Genomic DNA, 16,056 nt, shown 5'->3' with positions numbered 1-16,056 from the left:
GCTGTGCCTCTGCACACGGGGACACAGGTGAAGCTGCAAAGCGGCTGCCTGTGATTTAAAACATCATTTATTAGTGTGTGTGCGGTGGAATGTTTACATATTAAACTCTTATAACAGTGAGATAGTTTTATACTAAACCTGAAAAAAAATATTATTCTAATAGAATTTGAGTGAGAGACCATTTTGACAAGAACTGGCCCACGTTGAAATGGGTTCCCTTGAGAAATGGTCCCTGGAGATATTAGGAAATTCCTTAATATCTGGGCATGGTGGCCACTCCATGATCCCAGAGACTCAGGAGGCTGAGGCAAGAAGCTTACAGGTTCCCAAGCCAGCCTCAGAGACTTAGAGTCTGTCTCAAAATGAAAGACTGGGGATGTAGCCAAGTGGTGGGGCACCCTGGGTCCATCCCCAGTACCAAAAAAAAAAATAGCAAACCTGGTAAAGGTAGGAGAGGGAATATACTGGGGAATGAGATTGATCAGATTATCGTGTTCATGTGCCTGTCTGAATGTGGCATGATGAACCCCACTAATGTGCTCCAACGACAAACAAATCTAAGAGAAATGAGCCTGCACATAAACATAGACGCGGAAGCCACCTCGCAGATGGGGGTGCGGGGCCATCTGAAGCCTGCGCTCCACAGCCCCAGTGACTGAGTTCCTTTAATGAGAATGGACTGCAGGTGACAGCCCGCTGGGACTCCAGCCCATGTGCCTCCACTGCTGCCTTGGGAGCCTCTGCTTAGTGTGCAGGCGTGTAGAGATGCACACCGGGTGTAGGCAGCAGGTAGGCTGGAGGGTCTCACATCTTGAAGCAGCCAGCTCCAGTGGCCTTTGGATCCTAGACAGCTGCCTGCCCCACAGAGCACCCCTGACTGGCTCCTCCTCTCGGAGCTGCAATGAGAAGCAGCTCTGGAAGTGGCCTGTGAGAGGCCCACCCAACTGCCCCTGTCAGGTGGTCTCCAGGGAGGACAGCCACTCACCAGGCAGATTCCCAAATGCCAAGCCAGCTGCTGACAGTGCCTCTTTTGAGGGCCCCTGTGGTGTCCGGGGACACATTCCACAAGCCTCACAGTAGAATTCCAAGTGAGAAGTTTTTAGAGGCTTCAACATTTGGTCAGAATCTGCTTCCAGCTGAGCTGTGGCCTGAAAGTGCAGCTGCCCCTCTGGGGAGGCAGCTGCCCTACATCTGGGTGCCGTGCTCCTGCTGTGAGGCTCCCTGCAGTGCAGTGAGACTTGTGCACCCTGGAGCATGCCTCTGTCACCCAGAGTTTTCCTGCAGTCCAAGAGGTACCTCCTCCTCTGGTTAAGACTTGCAAAAAGTTGCATTCGGATTTATGAAAACCCTCATATTGGAGATTTACAGAATCTGTTTCAGTGGAAAGTCAGTGAATAGCAAATACAGAATTTTTAACATAGTGACTTCAATACTGTGGTGGGGAGTTACTGTGCAGGAAGAGCCTCTGGGGTCCGTGTGCCCTTTCGGTATAAGGTGTGTGCTGTGGTCCTCCTGAGGGCAGGGCTCTCAGAGAGGCAGTACTTCCTGAGAGTACAAGGCATCTGTGTGTGAGGGACCCAAAGCTGCTCTCGTGTGGTCTGTGTTCTAAAACATCCTGTTGTCCCGTTTGCTTCTGTTCCTAGGAAGCCAGTGCTGTGCCCTGTCCTGTACTGACTGGAAGCAGACCTCTGCCTACTTTAGAAGTGAAGCTACCAGAAAGGCCTTCAAGCAAAAGCAGAGATCCACCAAGAGAAGAAGAAAGAGAAAAGAAAAAGAAAAAGCACAAAAAACGGTCTCGAACTAGGTCACGCTCTCCCAAGTACCATGCATCTTCCAAGTCCAGGTCTAGGTCACACTCAAAAGCCAAGCACGCTCTTCCCAGTGCCTACCGGACAGTGCGGCGGTCGAGGTGGGTGTGCAGGGCAGTGCCCAAAGCCCTCCTGTCTGTGGATCCTCCTCCTGCTGGTGCCAGTAGAGCTGGGCAAAAAGCTTAGCTGCAGCCCCACGTGCCTGGGCAGATGTGCATGTGGGTATCTGTGTCCTGCAGATAAGTCCTTCAACCAGGCGTGGTGGCTACACCTGGGATCCCAGTGGCTCAGGAGGCTAAGGCCGGAGGACAGCAGGTTCTATCCAGCCTCAGCAACCTTAGCAGGATCCTGTCTAAAAAAATTAAAAAAGTTGGGGGTGTGGCTCAGTGGTTAAGCGACCCCAAGTTCAATTCTCAGTATAAAAATTAAATAAAGACTAAAATAAGTAAATAAGACAGGCCAAGACGTGGCTTCGTGGTGGAGCACTTGCCAAGCATGCATGAGGCCCTGGGTTGAGTGCCCAGCACCAAAAAAGATCACCAACTACTACCAAGCAAAAAAAATAAAAGACAAAGAAAGGGAAAAGTGAAAGCTTTATTTAAATTGTAACAGGTCAGGAAAGCAGGCCTGGCATGGTGCTGAGTGTGAGAAGGTTCACAGGGTGGCGTGGGTCTCCTGTTGGTATGAAAGTCCCCTCCTGGTTTCTTTTGAGCATACAAATTTCAGAACAGAAGAAATCTCTGCTGCTTGGTTCATGCTTGGACGAGGCAGAAGTCTTCTCATTTAATCCCTCTGCTGTCCCAGCATCCCACTGTTGAACAGAGCCTTCTTCAGGATCCGATTCTGAGAAGGCAGTAAACACTGGGGCCAGCGCCTTCCAGGGCCTCAGAGCTTACTGCCTGGTAAAACCTCTTAAAATGAGGTACAGCTGTGGCTAGCTTGACAGAGGCTCGGGCATGGCCCATCCCTGGGGCTCATGCCTTTGGATCTGTCACATTTTTTCTCACACAGCTCTCACATTGCGGGTGCCTGGTGTTTCTTTTTGGAATCGCTGTCACCTCTCCCGTAGGAAAAATGGAGATGCCCTGCACTCTTAATTGTTGAAAACCATATGCCCATTTGCCTCTGTGCTGTGTCCCTGCCCAGGACAGTCCCGGAGGCCTGGCAGCCTATGTGTGCCTGACAGGTGGACCTGATCATCTACTTCCTGTCATTACACCCGGCAAAAAAAACAAAACATAAGAATCTTGTTATTTTTTAATTAAATTAACAGCCCTGCTAACATGCTTTTGATATTTTTTTTTTAAGCCCCAGGAATTCTGAAATTTAAAAAATTGAAAAAGTTCCTTTGCCATTACAGAACTGAAAATATACGCCAGAGTTGACCAGGCCCCACTGCAGGACATGCAGGGATTTCTTTCCAGTTTCCTTCCCCTCTGGCTCGGACAAGCAAAAACAATTCATTGTGATCCCTGCTTGGGGGTCAGTGATGAAGGTCCCATGCCCATCTGAGCTACGGGCTCTCCTCTGGCTCCACAAGTGGTGTGGGTGAAGCACCTGGTACCCGGGGCTGCACATGCCCTGCCTGCCTAGCTTGGTGGGATTCCTTGGCCTCAGGCTGTACCCAGGTGGGTGCTCATGACCTAGAGCGCCACCCAGCACAGGCACTGTAGGGCTGTGGGTCTGTGTCCTTATCATGGACTGAGTGCTAACAAGGTAACTTGGGGATTACTTGATCTTTCTTAATGTGTTTACATCTTAGATAAGAGGTGGGCAAGTGGCCGTTTCCTCATTATGCTTTCTGTCCAATGGTAAGCTGCCAGTTTCAGTCAAGGAAAAGAACAGCTTTATCATATCATAAAGTACATGTGATAATATCGTGAAACAAAGCCTTCCAATGAGCTCTGTGCCCAGAGCTGGCACCTGCCAAGTGCCTCTCGGTAACTGCCTCTTCTGCCTGGCAGTCCAGGCGCCCCCCTGGACCCTCAAACTGGACCCTGCCTGGTCTGTTCCTTCAGAAGAAAGTGGCATGTTCCAGGGGCAAATCTGCTGGCTCCACCTGAGCCCTGCCAGCACTCGCTATTCCTGGAGCCCGAGGGGAGTTAACACACTGCAGTCCTTGGGCTGGGTGTGGCTCAGTGGTGGAGAGCTCACCGAGTGTGTGCGTAACCCTGGGTCCAACCCCAGCACCACCAAAAGCCACAGTTGTAAATAAGATAGGAAAGGATGGTGTTCTCTCCCATAATATGTATTATTGATGTGTTAAAAGACAACTAAATTTTAACCAAAATATTGAAAGTGCTAACTGCTGCCAGCTCCAAGTGCAATACCACACCAGGCACAGTGGCCCTGGCCTGTGATCCCAGCAACTCGCAAGGCTGGGGCAGGAGGATTGCAAGTTTGAGGCCAGCCTTAATAGCTTAGTAGACCCTTCTCAAAATTTTTTAAAAGTTGGAGATGGGGCTGAGGTATCAAAAATTTAAAAATTCAACACCACAGTTCTTAGCATTTCTGATTGTGGTAGGGTGCTTCAGCTGAGGTTCACACTATGGAGTCAGGTAGCCCCTGTAAGGTGCAGTGGTGTGAGACTGGGAAGCTCTTTCTGTGCCAGCAGGTCTGTTTGTGGGCTGGTTATCTAGCTGAAGCCCCTGTCACTCAAGACGTCCCAGCCATAGGTGGCTTCGGACCTCCAGAGGCAAGTTATGGCAAAAATCTTTAGTTTCACAAAACCCATGTGTTATTTCTCAAGAAGCTCGCTGGTTTGGTTTTTGTTCATTTATTTTAATTTTTTTCATAGTTGTAGATGCACACAATACCTTTATTTTTTATTTACTTATCTTCATGTGGTGCTGAGAATGGAACTCAGTGCCTCCATGTGCTAGGCAAGCGCTCTACTGCTGAGCCCAGCCCAGCCCGATCTCTGGTTTTGACGAGGTGATACTCAGCATCTTAACCACCACTGACTGACTGACGTGTAAGACTTCCTCACCTGTGCTGCAGCTGGTTTTATCTGTGTTTTCGTAAGGTCCGTTGTTTTAATGGAAGGAAGAAGTACTGATGTAGTTCACTCGTGTAAAATTCAGTATGGATTCAGTGTTAAGTGTCACTACACTGAATTAGCAAGGCTGGTGCTTGATCCTCCACTAGCCTATAATATAAGCCTTGGTGAGTTCCCTTGGTGTTCCTCTGGTGTCTGGGGCTCAGCCGTGGGTTCTGAACAGGTCTTCAGGACTTCCCCGTGCAGAGGATCTGTGCAGTAAAGATGTGTTTTTTTCCCAAAAGTTAGCTCCCAATGTACCTTAAGGGGGTTAATACGACTTTTTTGAAAATGACTGTATTTAACGTTCAGAAATAACTCAGGTAGGCAAAGTTGAATCAGATGTGAATTTTTTTATATATATTTATTTTTTAGTTGTAGCTGTTGACAGGACACAATATCTCTCTTTCTTTCCTTTATTTATGTATGTATTTATTTTATGTGCTGCTGAGGATTGAACCCAGGGCCTTGCACATGCTAGGTGAGGGCTCTACCGCTGAGCCACAACCCAGCCCTAGATGTGATCTTTACTGTCCTTACTCCCCATGATAAAGTGCACAGAAAAACAGTAAAAGATAATTCTGTGTCTCAGTCCTGTTTTTTAAAGAAGAAACCGGGTGCTTAAAGTGCCCCGCACAGCGCTGGTTAGCATGCCGGCCTGGGTGGTCGCTAATATCGGGTGAACTGTGAGCGCACACAGGTGCCAGGCATCTGCACCTCAGCCTCAAGAGAGACCAGCCACGTGAGCATGGGAACTGCCAGGCCAGGAGTCTCCTGGTGGTTAGGTTGAGATGGGCTGGCCGACCCCAGCTCCCAAGTCCCCGAGTCACCTGTTGCCGAGACCTGTGAGCAGTGAGACGAACAAAGCAAGCACCCCACACAGGTGGTCTGGGGTGAAAAGAGGCCACTTACAAGTGTGGCCACTGCATCCAGATAAAACTTCTGGAATTTCATCCTTGGAGAAAGTCTCCCAATGCCCTTATTTTTTGAGCAGACCATTGAGATTGTGCAAGAATGTTAAGGTCATCTGCCTTCGTTGAAGACTCTGGATACATGGGACAATTGGCTGACAAGTGGAGTGCCTTTCCTGGCACTGAGTCATGTCACTGTGAAGAGCCCACTCAATAGAATGGAAAGCATCAAGTGTCCTTCCTTAAAGTGAGACCTGGAGAGCTCTGAGCTCTAAGGGGCTCCTTCCCGAGGTCGTGGGAGCTGCCCCTTCCCTCTGAAGAGTGTGGCTGCAGGCACTGGGCTCATCGTCTTTCCTGATCTTCGAGTGTGTGGTAGAGCTCTGTCCAGCATCCTGCAGGTGTGAAGGCTCTGCTCAACCGAATGCTTTCCCCATTCTGTAGTGCCCGTCCCAGCTTTATACACTCTGAACGAGAAGTGTGTGTCCTGAGGAGATGCACCAGCAGCCCAGCAGGAGCCCTCAAGCAGCCTGGCCTCCAGCAGACCTGACCATTGGAGCTCTCGTGGAGCACCTGGCAAGACGTCATGGGCTCTGACTGGCCTGGCCCTGGCATCTGTTGGCCGGAGCCCAGGGACATTTCCGACACACAACACCTTCCAGAGGTCCAGCAGAGAAGACCCTGCAGCCTCCTTATGTTGGAGCAGGCTTATCAGGGCCAGGGTGCTTCCTGTGACACCAGAGGGTAGATACCATAGTGAGCTGGTCTTCTGAACCACGGTGTGTGTTGCTTTGGGTTTTTACCATAATTAAAATGATTCAGTGAAAAACTTTTTTAAGTGGCGAAATCCAGCTGCTCTGAGTTAACAGAGTGAAAAATCCCAAAGGTGTCGTTTTTAACTTTGACTGTCCCAAGTGGGAAAGGGTCTGGAGGGTCTTTCTGGCTGTGTGGATCATGTCATGACGTGGATAGAAGGAACCTTGTTTTAGACACAAGGGAAGGGCCAGTAAATATTCGGGGGTGAATTCATCCATGAATCCCATGAACTTGCATTACTTAGCCCAGACTGTCAGGACGGCATGCTCTGGGCCAGGCGAAGGTGGGGCTCTGAGCCAGCAGACCTGACATGTCCCTGCCTGCTCCTGCACAGGCCATGAGGTCTGGGATGCCGGGCACCCAGTGCCTTTCCTCTGCAGAGGTGAGGGCCATGCCTGTGAGCACCAGTCCTCAAGCAGGAGGAAGGAGGCCCAGCATTTTGGGCTGGCTGGGTGGCCTCCTCGGGTGTTTGGCAATGGTAGCCTCCAAGACTGGCACCTGGGTACAGCGCTGTGGAATGGGCAGAGGCATCTGCCTCCCGGGGTGAGGCTGAAGCTGGTTGGCCGGAGTGGGCATCTGCTGTGGGCACCCTGCAGGCTAAGGCAAGAGAGAGTGCACACCAGGGGACCAGACAGCGGAACTGAATGCCACGTTACTCTGTCCAGGTCACGCTCCCGGTCCCCTCGGAGGAGAGCTCACTCCCCAGAGAGACGGCGGGAAGACAGGAGCGTCCCCACTGCCTACCGCATGAGCAGCAGCCCCGGAGCCAGCAGGAAGCGGACTCGCTCCAGGTAGGCCGCTTGGGTGTCCTGGGTAGAGGGGTCTGAAGCTGTGTCCACCTCTGTCACTAGCTGCCCAGGATGACAGCCATAGTCTCCGCAGCAGCACTGTCACTGGGAGCACTGGGGCCTCCATGGAGCTCTCGCACAACCTAACTTGGGAGCTGGTTTCCCTCAGCATAGCCCTGAAGCAGGACCCACAGACAACGTCTGCCCCCTTGCCAGAGGCAGGAACAGAGAAGGAGGGGCAGACCTCCCAACATGGTGGCCTCGGGTCTCACGGGAGTTGGTGCCTGGGCAGTATGTGACGGTGCCAGGGCTGAGGCTGCCGCTCCCAAAGGGGTAGTGTCCTGTGGGTGCCTCCTGAGCACTGATTCAGCTGTTCCTGGAGAGCCAGGCCGGCGTCCACGTTTAGTACGGCAGTGTGCTGAGCCCTGGCAAGATGGAGTCCCGGGTTCACCCCCAATGCCAAAAGATATAAAAACAGACGTGGAAGCCACCCTTCCAGACTGCCTCAGCTCGTTTCAGGCAGAGTTCTGCTCTCCAGTCAAGGACCCGAGGTAACAGCTTTAAAGAAAAGGTTGGGGCTGGAGATGTGGTTCAAGCGGTAGCACGCTTGCCTGGCATGCGCAGGGCGCTGGGTTCGATCCTCAGCATCACATAAAAAATAAAAAAATAAAGATGTTGTGTTCACCAAAAACTAAAACAATAAATATTTAAAAGAAAAGGTTTACTTTGGCTCAGTTTGGGAGGTTTTAGCCCAGGCTCTGGTGAGGCAGCACACGGTGGGAGTGCAGAGTGGAAACTGGGCCTCATGCCCCAAAGCAGAGGGTCCTCCCGTCCCTTCCAGGGGTGCCCCCCACCCCCCATAGGTCCACCCTGGTAAGCAAACCTTTAGCTGTGGGCCTCTGGCGGGTTTTCCAGCACTGAATGCTAGTGGCCCCCAGCAGTGGCCAGCAGTCTCCTCCTGGCCACGGGGAGTGCTATCTGGGAACAGCCCCCTCCAGGGCTCAAGCTCATGCCACCTAGCTGATTGGCATTGTCCCAGGGCACATCTGGAGCCCAGTTGCTGGCCACCACCAGGGACAGCAGCTAGGAATCTCCTAATAGAACCTGAGCCCCTTTTCCTGAAGTGGAGCACAGGCAGAGGAGCTGGCAGCTGGCGGGGTCAGAGCCCTCTGACACACATGCTCTGGTTACGTTTTGTGCTGTGGTGATCTTGCCAGGTGTCCCGGCTGCCTGGCATGTGGAACTCATTCCTGAAGCCAGCAGTGAGCCTTGAAATTTATTACCACCTCAAACACGTGAGGAGAGGATCTAAAATCTATTCCTGTAGCAAAAGATCTCTGAACACAAAAGTTCTCACTTTGTCCTCAGCTTGATTTTTGCATTAAGAGGAGTGATGGACAGCGGTGGTTAAGGATCTGCCTGCACAGGTGGGAGGCCCAGGGCCTGCGTGGTCTCATAAGCTCCGCGGACCCCAGGACAGGGTTCTGATGGCAGCCCTGCAGAGGGACGGCCCTCTGGACGCCTCTGCATTGCTGAGAGCTGGCATCAGAGCTCAGCAGTATCTCTCCATGTGCCCCCACGTGGCCTGAGCTGTTCCTGTCTGAGCATGGTCAGCCTGGGGGCTGGTTTTTCAAGTGGCTTGCGAGCACCCCTGTGCCCACCTTCTGCAGCTCAGGCCCACACGCACCCCTTGCTCCCCCACACACCAGGATGTGTGTTGTGGCTCTGACGTGTTTGGAGAAGCCAGACCACAGCCTTGTCAGAGGTGCTCCTCCCGTGCTGTCTCTGGCAGGGTGCTGCCCAGGGTCTCCGCAGCAACCCGGCATGGGTGCGGCTGTGCAGACTCCCTTGTGTCATCCCCAAGACACATGTCCGTCTGTCCCTGTCAGTGATGTAGAGTCAGGCCACTCTGATGAGGTCACTCCCGCCTGCTTCTGGATCAGGGAGAGGTCTTTGGGGTGTCCTGTGTCCGACGGCACCCTTTGCCAGCAGCTCTGCTAGGGTTGCACTTGGATGGCGCCTGCGCAGGCAGGTGGCTGGGCGAGAGCAACTCCCGTTGCTGCTCGCCCTTCTTCCTTAACCAGCGTGATGTCACCGCAGGTCCTAAACCTGGGATCTGTCGTCCTCACCGGCCGAGTGGGTGCCCCAGCCTTGTACTCTTAGATGGTGCATTGTTTCAGACTGGGCCGGGGGGCCCTGGACCCGTCCCTGCCTCCTTGGACACGTCCTCCCACTGCTCTCCAGGCACTCTCCTGCTTTTTGGCCTGAGCTGTTCCTGGTGCTTCCTGCCTGCACCCTGGGTCAGCCATCCCAAGGAGAGACTCCTTGTAGTGATGAGTGGAAGTTCACACTTGGGCCAGGTGGACCAGTATTCATAGGAAGTGTTTTGAGCACACTGTTTACGCCTCTGTCACAGGGATGTTGGTGAAGTCACTTCAGCAGGGAGTCGCGGCTGCCTTATTAAAGCAGGTAACAGATGACAGTGATGGTGCTTTGCCATTGAACCTGAGGGAGGCTCTGTGCTCAGCCCACAGAGGAGTGCTTGGCCAGCAAGTGCAGGATGTGGCAGCTGCCAAGGGGCCTCAGGTCATGAGGCCCTCCTCCCTCGAGGCAGCTTGATAATGGGAGGAAGTGTCGTCCCCAGAGCAGCAACCAGGAAGTAGCCAGGAAGCCAAGGGGGAGCGAGAAGCAGGGCCACAGCCCTGGGAGCCACAGCACTGTGGCAGCCGCCCTGGGCCCAGTGGTCTCGGCAGGTCCAGGAGGTGCGGGCAGGTTCCTTCACCATGCACCACGCTACAGACCCTTAAAGAACCTGGAGAATCCCAAGCACTTGGAAATTCAGCAATATAACTCTACGGTCACTTTTGATGGAAGAAAAAATTACAAGAGCAGTTAAATAATTACTTTTTCTAGTACTGGGGATTGAACCCAGGAGTATCCCCAGTCCTTTTAATTATGAGATACCAGAATCTCACTAAGCTGCCCAGACTGGCTTCAGGACTGGATCCTCCTGCCTCAGCCTCCCACACCCGGTTGGAAGTCATTTATGTTACAAGAAAATAAAAGTGTAGAAGCAGTGATCCAGTTGAGCTTAAGAAGCCTAAAGAGGAGCTGGGCGCAGTGGCCATGCCGGTTTTCCCCGTGCTCAGGAGGCTGAGGCAGGAGGATTGAGAGCTCAAAGCCAGCCTCAGCAACAGCGAGGCACTAAGCAACTCAGACACAATAGGGCTGGGAAGGTGGTTTGGTGGTCGAGTGCCCCTGAGTTCATTCCCTGGTACCAAAAACAGGAGCTGAAAAAGGAACAAATCAAACTCCAATAGAAACAAGAAGGGATGCAAGAAAGACCAGAACCAGAGATGGACAGAGCCCTGGAAGAGTCCGGAATGAGAGACCCTGTGGGACAAGGAAATGAAACTCACTGAGTTAATTCAGCAGCTTAGATAAAGTAAGTTCCTTAAAGGAACAGATGACCAAACTGACACCAGCAGAAGCAAGTACCCTGGAAGTGTCACATCTGCCGAGCTTTCCACCAGGCCCCAGCCAGGTAGCCTCCCCAGCAAGACAGTCAGGAAAGGAGGGGACAGTTGCCACTCGCCTCATGAGTTCACCACAGCTGACCCCTGAAGCAGGCAGGGACTCTGAGTGCCTTCTCAGGAGCCCGGGTGCACTTGCAAGGGCTTTGCGCTGGGCTGGCTCAGGCTGAGCAGGTGCCTGGCCTGCACAAGGACCAGGTTCCATCCTCAGCGACCAACAGCAGGAGGGGGGGAGGGGAGGAGGCAGGGCCTTCCCAGCATACTGGCAGACACTGACAGAGCTCTCCTCCCCAGAGTGACCCACAGACCCAGTCCAGCTTGAGCAAATACCCTGAGCTTTTTGTGGAAATTGGCACAGAAACCCTAAAACTTGTATGGAAACACAAAGGACCAGGAAAAGCCAAAACAATCTGGGAAAAGAATAAAAGTGAAGGACTTTGACCTCAGATTTCAGAAACTACCAGAAAGTACAGCAGTGTGGCCAGTGTGGTATCAGTATGAAGGTGTGCAGAGGGAGGAGGTCTAGGAGACTACCTGTATGGCCACGATTGTTGCCCAAAGTGCCAAAACTGTTCAGGGAGGACAGGAAAGGCCTTCCCACAAAATTTGCTTGGACAACTGCATGTCAGAATGGGGGAAAAAAAAAAAACACCCTGCCCAAAAGTCACTTCAAGGGGGATCACCACACTGGACGTAGAAACCAGTACATCGAGCTTCTGAAAGAAAACAACATATGTGACTAAGGCTCCTTAGGATATAGAGAATGCTGTCATTATGAGGAAAACCTGTGAAACTTCCCCTAGGAGGCACAGTTGGGGCGGGTGGGCACAGTGGCCATGCCTGCATGCCCAGTGACTCAAGGGCTAAGGCAAGAGGATGGCAAGTTCCAGGCCAGCCTGGGTCACCTAGCAAGATCTTGTCTCCAAGTGTTAGGAAGGGGCTAGGTTTGCAGCTTGGGGAACTGGGTTCAATCCCAGGGCTGCAGATGTAAAGCGGAAAGGAGGAGGGAGGGAGGGCAGGCTCCAGACTGGGAGGAGAGCAGAGGCCTCACTGATGCTTCACAGGACAGCATGTATGGAGCCCATGAATGCAGGGGAGGTGCTCGGCCTCTTTGGTCACCCAGAAAGTGCCCTGGAGACCAGGGCAGTGTCCGCTCTGTTGGTGGACTAGACTGGCTTGGTGATGTGGCCGGGATGTGCTCAGTGGTGCTGCCAGGCACAGCTGGCAGGCAAAGAGTGCACTCACACACACACCCCATAGCCTCGCTGTCCATTCAAGGCACTGACCACACAGCAGCTCACAGACAGCTCCTCCGGCTGTCACAGGAAGGAGAAGGAACACATGGCCCTGTGGCACTGCTCCCTCAGGCTGGGCCTCAAAATGCTGCCCAGCAGACCTGCAGGAGTCCATGCTCGTGGCTTCAGGCCATGGTGCGCAGCAGAGGCCAGTTTGGGGGTGGAGTGGGCACAGACTGGCTCCCCGGGACAGTGGGGTCTGGTCCATGGCTTGGGCTCTCCACACAGCACATGGAAGACCCTGCCCATGGCCATGAGCGTCCTGGTGGTGTCAGAAGTGAACCATCAGCTTTCCTCCTGTTGGAGACTTGCTGTGCTCACGGCCCCTTTTTCTTTCTGGTGCGGTGCTGGGGCTTGAGCCCAGGGTGCGTGCCCAGCAGGTACTCTGCCACTGAGCCAGAGCCAGCCCAGAAGCCGCCTGTCAGTCAGTCATTCTGCAGCCACAGAGAGCAGCCTGAGTTGGGGCTCAGTCATCTGGCCCTTGGTCACATGCTCCCACGTGCTGCAGTGTTAAGTGGCTGTCAGTAGAGAGCCCCGGCCCACAGCATCCGGCACCAGCATCGGCTCTTCCTTCCTTTTGGCTCCAGGCACTGTGCCACCCAGCCTCAGCCCCTGCCCTCTTTATTTTTTGTTTTTTGAGACAGGGTCTTGCTGGTTGCTGAGGCTGGCCCAGAGCTCGCTGTCCTGCACCTGCCTCCTGCGTTGCTGGGAGGGCAGATGTGCACGCCGTGCCTGGCCACCATGTCTCTGCAGCTGTGCCACCCCCGTGCTGACTGCACTGCAGGCTCTTGCTGCAGCGTGGTGGCCCCAGGCCTGGCCATCACTCTGCTCCACCCCGGACACTGCCAGGGAGCCCAGGCTGGCACGCGGGGGGCCCTGTGCTGCCAGAGCTCTAGAAGCACTGCTGGTGCTCGTGGCTTCCAAGTGCTTTAGGCTGGTGGCCCTACTGGACCACCTCAGTGGAGTCGCATGCTACAGACTGTGAACTCTGCTTGTTGTTGAGCAGAAATGGCCCGAATGAGGGGTGTGACTTGGAATGAAGTGAGGTCTGGACGACCCCTGGGGTCCTTCCCTGCAGGGTGGGGTGGCCACATTGGGAAGGGCCCCATGCCATGCTGAGTCCCCAGGGAGCCAGGCAGCCACACTGTGCCAGCAGTGGCCCCAGGAGGGACAAAGCCAGACAGCGAGGTGCTGCTGCCCCTAAACCCTGTGGAGACCCTGTGGGCCACCAGGAGGCAGCCTAGGAGGGACGATGAGAGGGATGAGCCAGCCTGGCAATGAGTGATGTCCCTGCAGAGACTCCAGGGTGCTGAGAGGGCGCTGTCCACGCCGCACACTGCCTTTACCAAAAATGTGACCTCCCTGTCTTTTTCAGTGTGTCTCAAGTCATAGAAAGGGTCCCAGGACACAGGTGTGGGAGGGACTGAGTCCAACCCAAGCTGCGGGAGGAATGCAGGCAGGGGGTCTGGAAAGCCTCGCTGCTGGCATGGAATTGTGGGGGTTTGGGGACCTATCTTCTGTGGGAAGCAGGAGCAGCGCTCAGAGCCGAGCTGGGCACTGGATGTGGCTGGGGCCCCCCAGGGAGTGGGCCCAGCAGCCTGCGCCTACCTTTCTCCAGGGACATGCCCCAAAACTGCCATCCAAAAGAAATGCCAGGCCTTTGTGTCTGCAATACTTGACTTTAATGACTTTCCATATATTTTTGGAAATTCTCATTAAATTGGCAAAAGTGAGAGAACAGCATAGATGGAGGGGTGGCTGTCAAGGGCCTCTCAGTGCAGGTCAGATGCTTGCTACACCTCAGATGCCAGCTTCGTGCCCGATGCCAGGCTGCCTGCTGGAGCAACTGCTTTGCACATCTCCCTAAAGCCTCGCAAGCCAGGGGTCCATCCCTCTGCCTGGTTGCAGGGTACAGTGCCCCACAGATATGTGTCGGGCCACATGCAACATGGGTCTCTCACCAGGGCACTTTCCTTTCAGAAGTCCCCATGAGAAGAAGAAGAAGAGGCGGTCGCAGTCACGGACCAAGGCTAAGGCGCGGTCACAGTCAGCGTCCCCGAGTAAGCAGGCAGCACTACGGCCTGCAGCCCACTCAGCACACTCGGCCAGCATCTCTCCTGTGGAGAGCCGGGGCTCCAGCCAGGAGCGCTCCAGGTGATCTGCCTCCGGGCAGTGCTCAGTGGGAGAGGGTGGGTGGCAGGCGGGCCTAACCCCAGGGTGCATCTGCTGATCCCAGCCCCTGCTCCCCGGGCAGAGGAGGTCCCCAGGTGGCCCCAGCTTAGTACCAGCAGGGCAAGTGACCTCTCAGTACCTGTGCAGGCTCCTGAATGCTAACTGGCCAATCCTGCACTTGCCCTTGGGAGCAGGTCCCAGCATGGTCCTAGGGATGGGAAGAACCAGCACTGGGGGTCTGTAGCATCCAGGGAACTCAGGACTCCTTTTGCCACAGCACCAGTCACAGGGGTGAGGGCTACTAGCCTCCCCACCAGTCAGCAATCCAAACTGGTTGTCAGGGTACGAAACCCTGGCAAGACCCAGTGTCCCTGTCCTGGACGTAGTGATCCTCAGATGAAGGCAGACCACACATGAGGCAGCTGCTCTTGTTCAGGTAGCAGCAGTCAAGACCCCTGCCACACCCTACACCCAACGGGCTGGGAAGGGATGTGTGGCACTGCGGCTGACGCCTGGCGTAGAAGGCACAGGCAGCTTTCCCATGTAGGGAGCAGCAGCCATAGGCCAAGTGCAGGAGCCTGGGCCAGGGCAGGTCCAGGAATCCCCGAGATTCCCCGTGGAGGCTCGGCCTGTCTGCTGGCTCCCATGTTCCTCTGGTCCCATGTGTTTACGTAGCGTCTCCTGAGAATGAATTCCAAACTACTTTCCTTTTACAAACGCTGTATAAATGCTTGACTGCGTGGCCCGCGCGGCCCTGGTGTTCAGGAGAGCGACCCTGCTTACCCTGGGAAGCCGGCCTGTGAGGGCGCCCACCCACAGTGTCCTGGCCCCCACACTACAGGGTAGGTTCAAGCTCTGGTCCTTCTCTTTGCTTTAGGGGCGTTTCTCAGGAAAAGGACGGTCAGATCTCTTCGGCAATCGTTTCTTCTGTGCAGAGCAAAATAACTCAGGTAAGTCGGGCCCTCGGGCCTCTGTCCTCCTGGTCTCTGGAAAGGGGCCTCGTTTTCTCTCCCCTGACTCCCACTCCCACTTCACTCGCGCTGACCCAGGAGGGAGTCCTGGGCTGGTTGGTGTCTGGCTATGCAGCATGCAGAGGCCAGGGCTGCCACACCGTAGGACCCTCCCCCGATGGACCTGCATGAGGTCATGGCAAAGGAGACTTGGACGGAGGTCAAGGTTGAGAGGGGGCTTTGGCCTCAGTGCAGCCTGAACATGCCCACAGCCCACACCCATCCTCCCAGGCCGCCTCCGGCCAGTGTACACGCTCTGCTCCCCATCCCCACAGGTCCATGAACTCCCTGCCCAGTGGTCAGGTCCCTGTCTCACCCTGTGCAGGATCTCATGGCCAAAGTCAGAGCAATGCTCGCAGCTTCCAAAAACCTGCAAACCAGCGCCTCCTGAGGCAGCGGCCGTGGAGCCAGCCTGCTGCACCACCCGGAGCCCTGTGTGGCCCGCAGCTCGGAGCCACCACCGTGGAAGTCGGAGTGGAAGAGCTTGTTGCTGGCAGGCCCGGGGCAGAACCGTCCAGGCTCACCGCCCAGGACTCTGGGGACAGTTGGTGGCTTTTGTAAATTAATTTTTGATGACATTTTCAGTTTAAGATTTTTGACCAGCAGTCTCTTACTTGTATATTTGTAAATAATATCATGTTTCTGTGAAAATGTATTATCAAATAAAATGGAAGAAACACCTTTTCTAG

General features: G+C 54.2%; 1 protein-coding gene across 4 annotated transcripts in view; it reads left to right on the top strand.

Moving 5' to 3' along the window:
- Sfswap (splicing factor SWAP) overlaps positions 1–16,056 on the top strand; it is a 64,611-nt gene extending 48,555 nt beyond the window's left edge. For 3 of the 4 annotated variants that reach the window (XM_076838804.1, XM_076838794.1, XM_076838811.1), the window contains 5 exons: positions 1,644–1,909; positions 7,235–7,360; positions 14,166–14,339; positions 15,235–15,307; positions 15,693–16,056. In XM_076838804.1, coding sequence (XP_076694919.1) covers positions 1,644–1,909; positions 7,235–7,360; positions 14,166–14,339; positions 15,235–15,307; positions 15,693–15,758 — 705 coding nt within the window. In that variant the 3' untranslated portion in view covers positions 15,759–16,056. Of the gene's footprint in view, positions 1–1,643; positions 1,972–6,248; positions 6,337–7,204; positions 7,361–14,165; positions 14,340–15,234; positions 15,308–15,692 lie in introns of all 4 variants that reach the window. The other variant, XM_076838820.1, reaches the window with a different exon arrangement.

This window comes from Callospermophilus lateralis, chromosome 1 (genome assembly GCF_048772815.1).
Source record: "Callospermophilus lateralis isolate mCalLat2 chromosome 1, mCalLat2.hap1, whole genome shotgun sequence".
In the NCBI taxonomy this organism is placed as follows: domain Eukaryota; kingdom Metazoa; phylum Chordata; class Mammalia; order Rodentia; family Sciuridae; genus Callospermophilus; species Callospermophilus lateralis.
The sequence above is the reverse complement of the archived record's forward strand: the minus strand, read 5'-3'. Positions and strand labels throughout refer to the sequence as shown.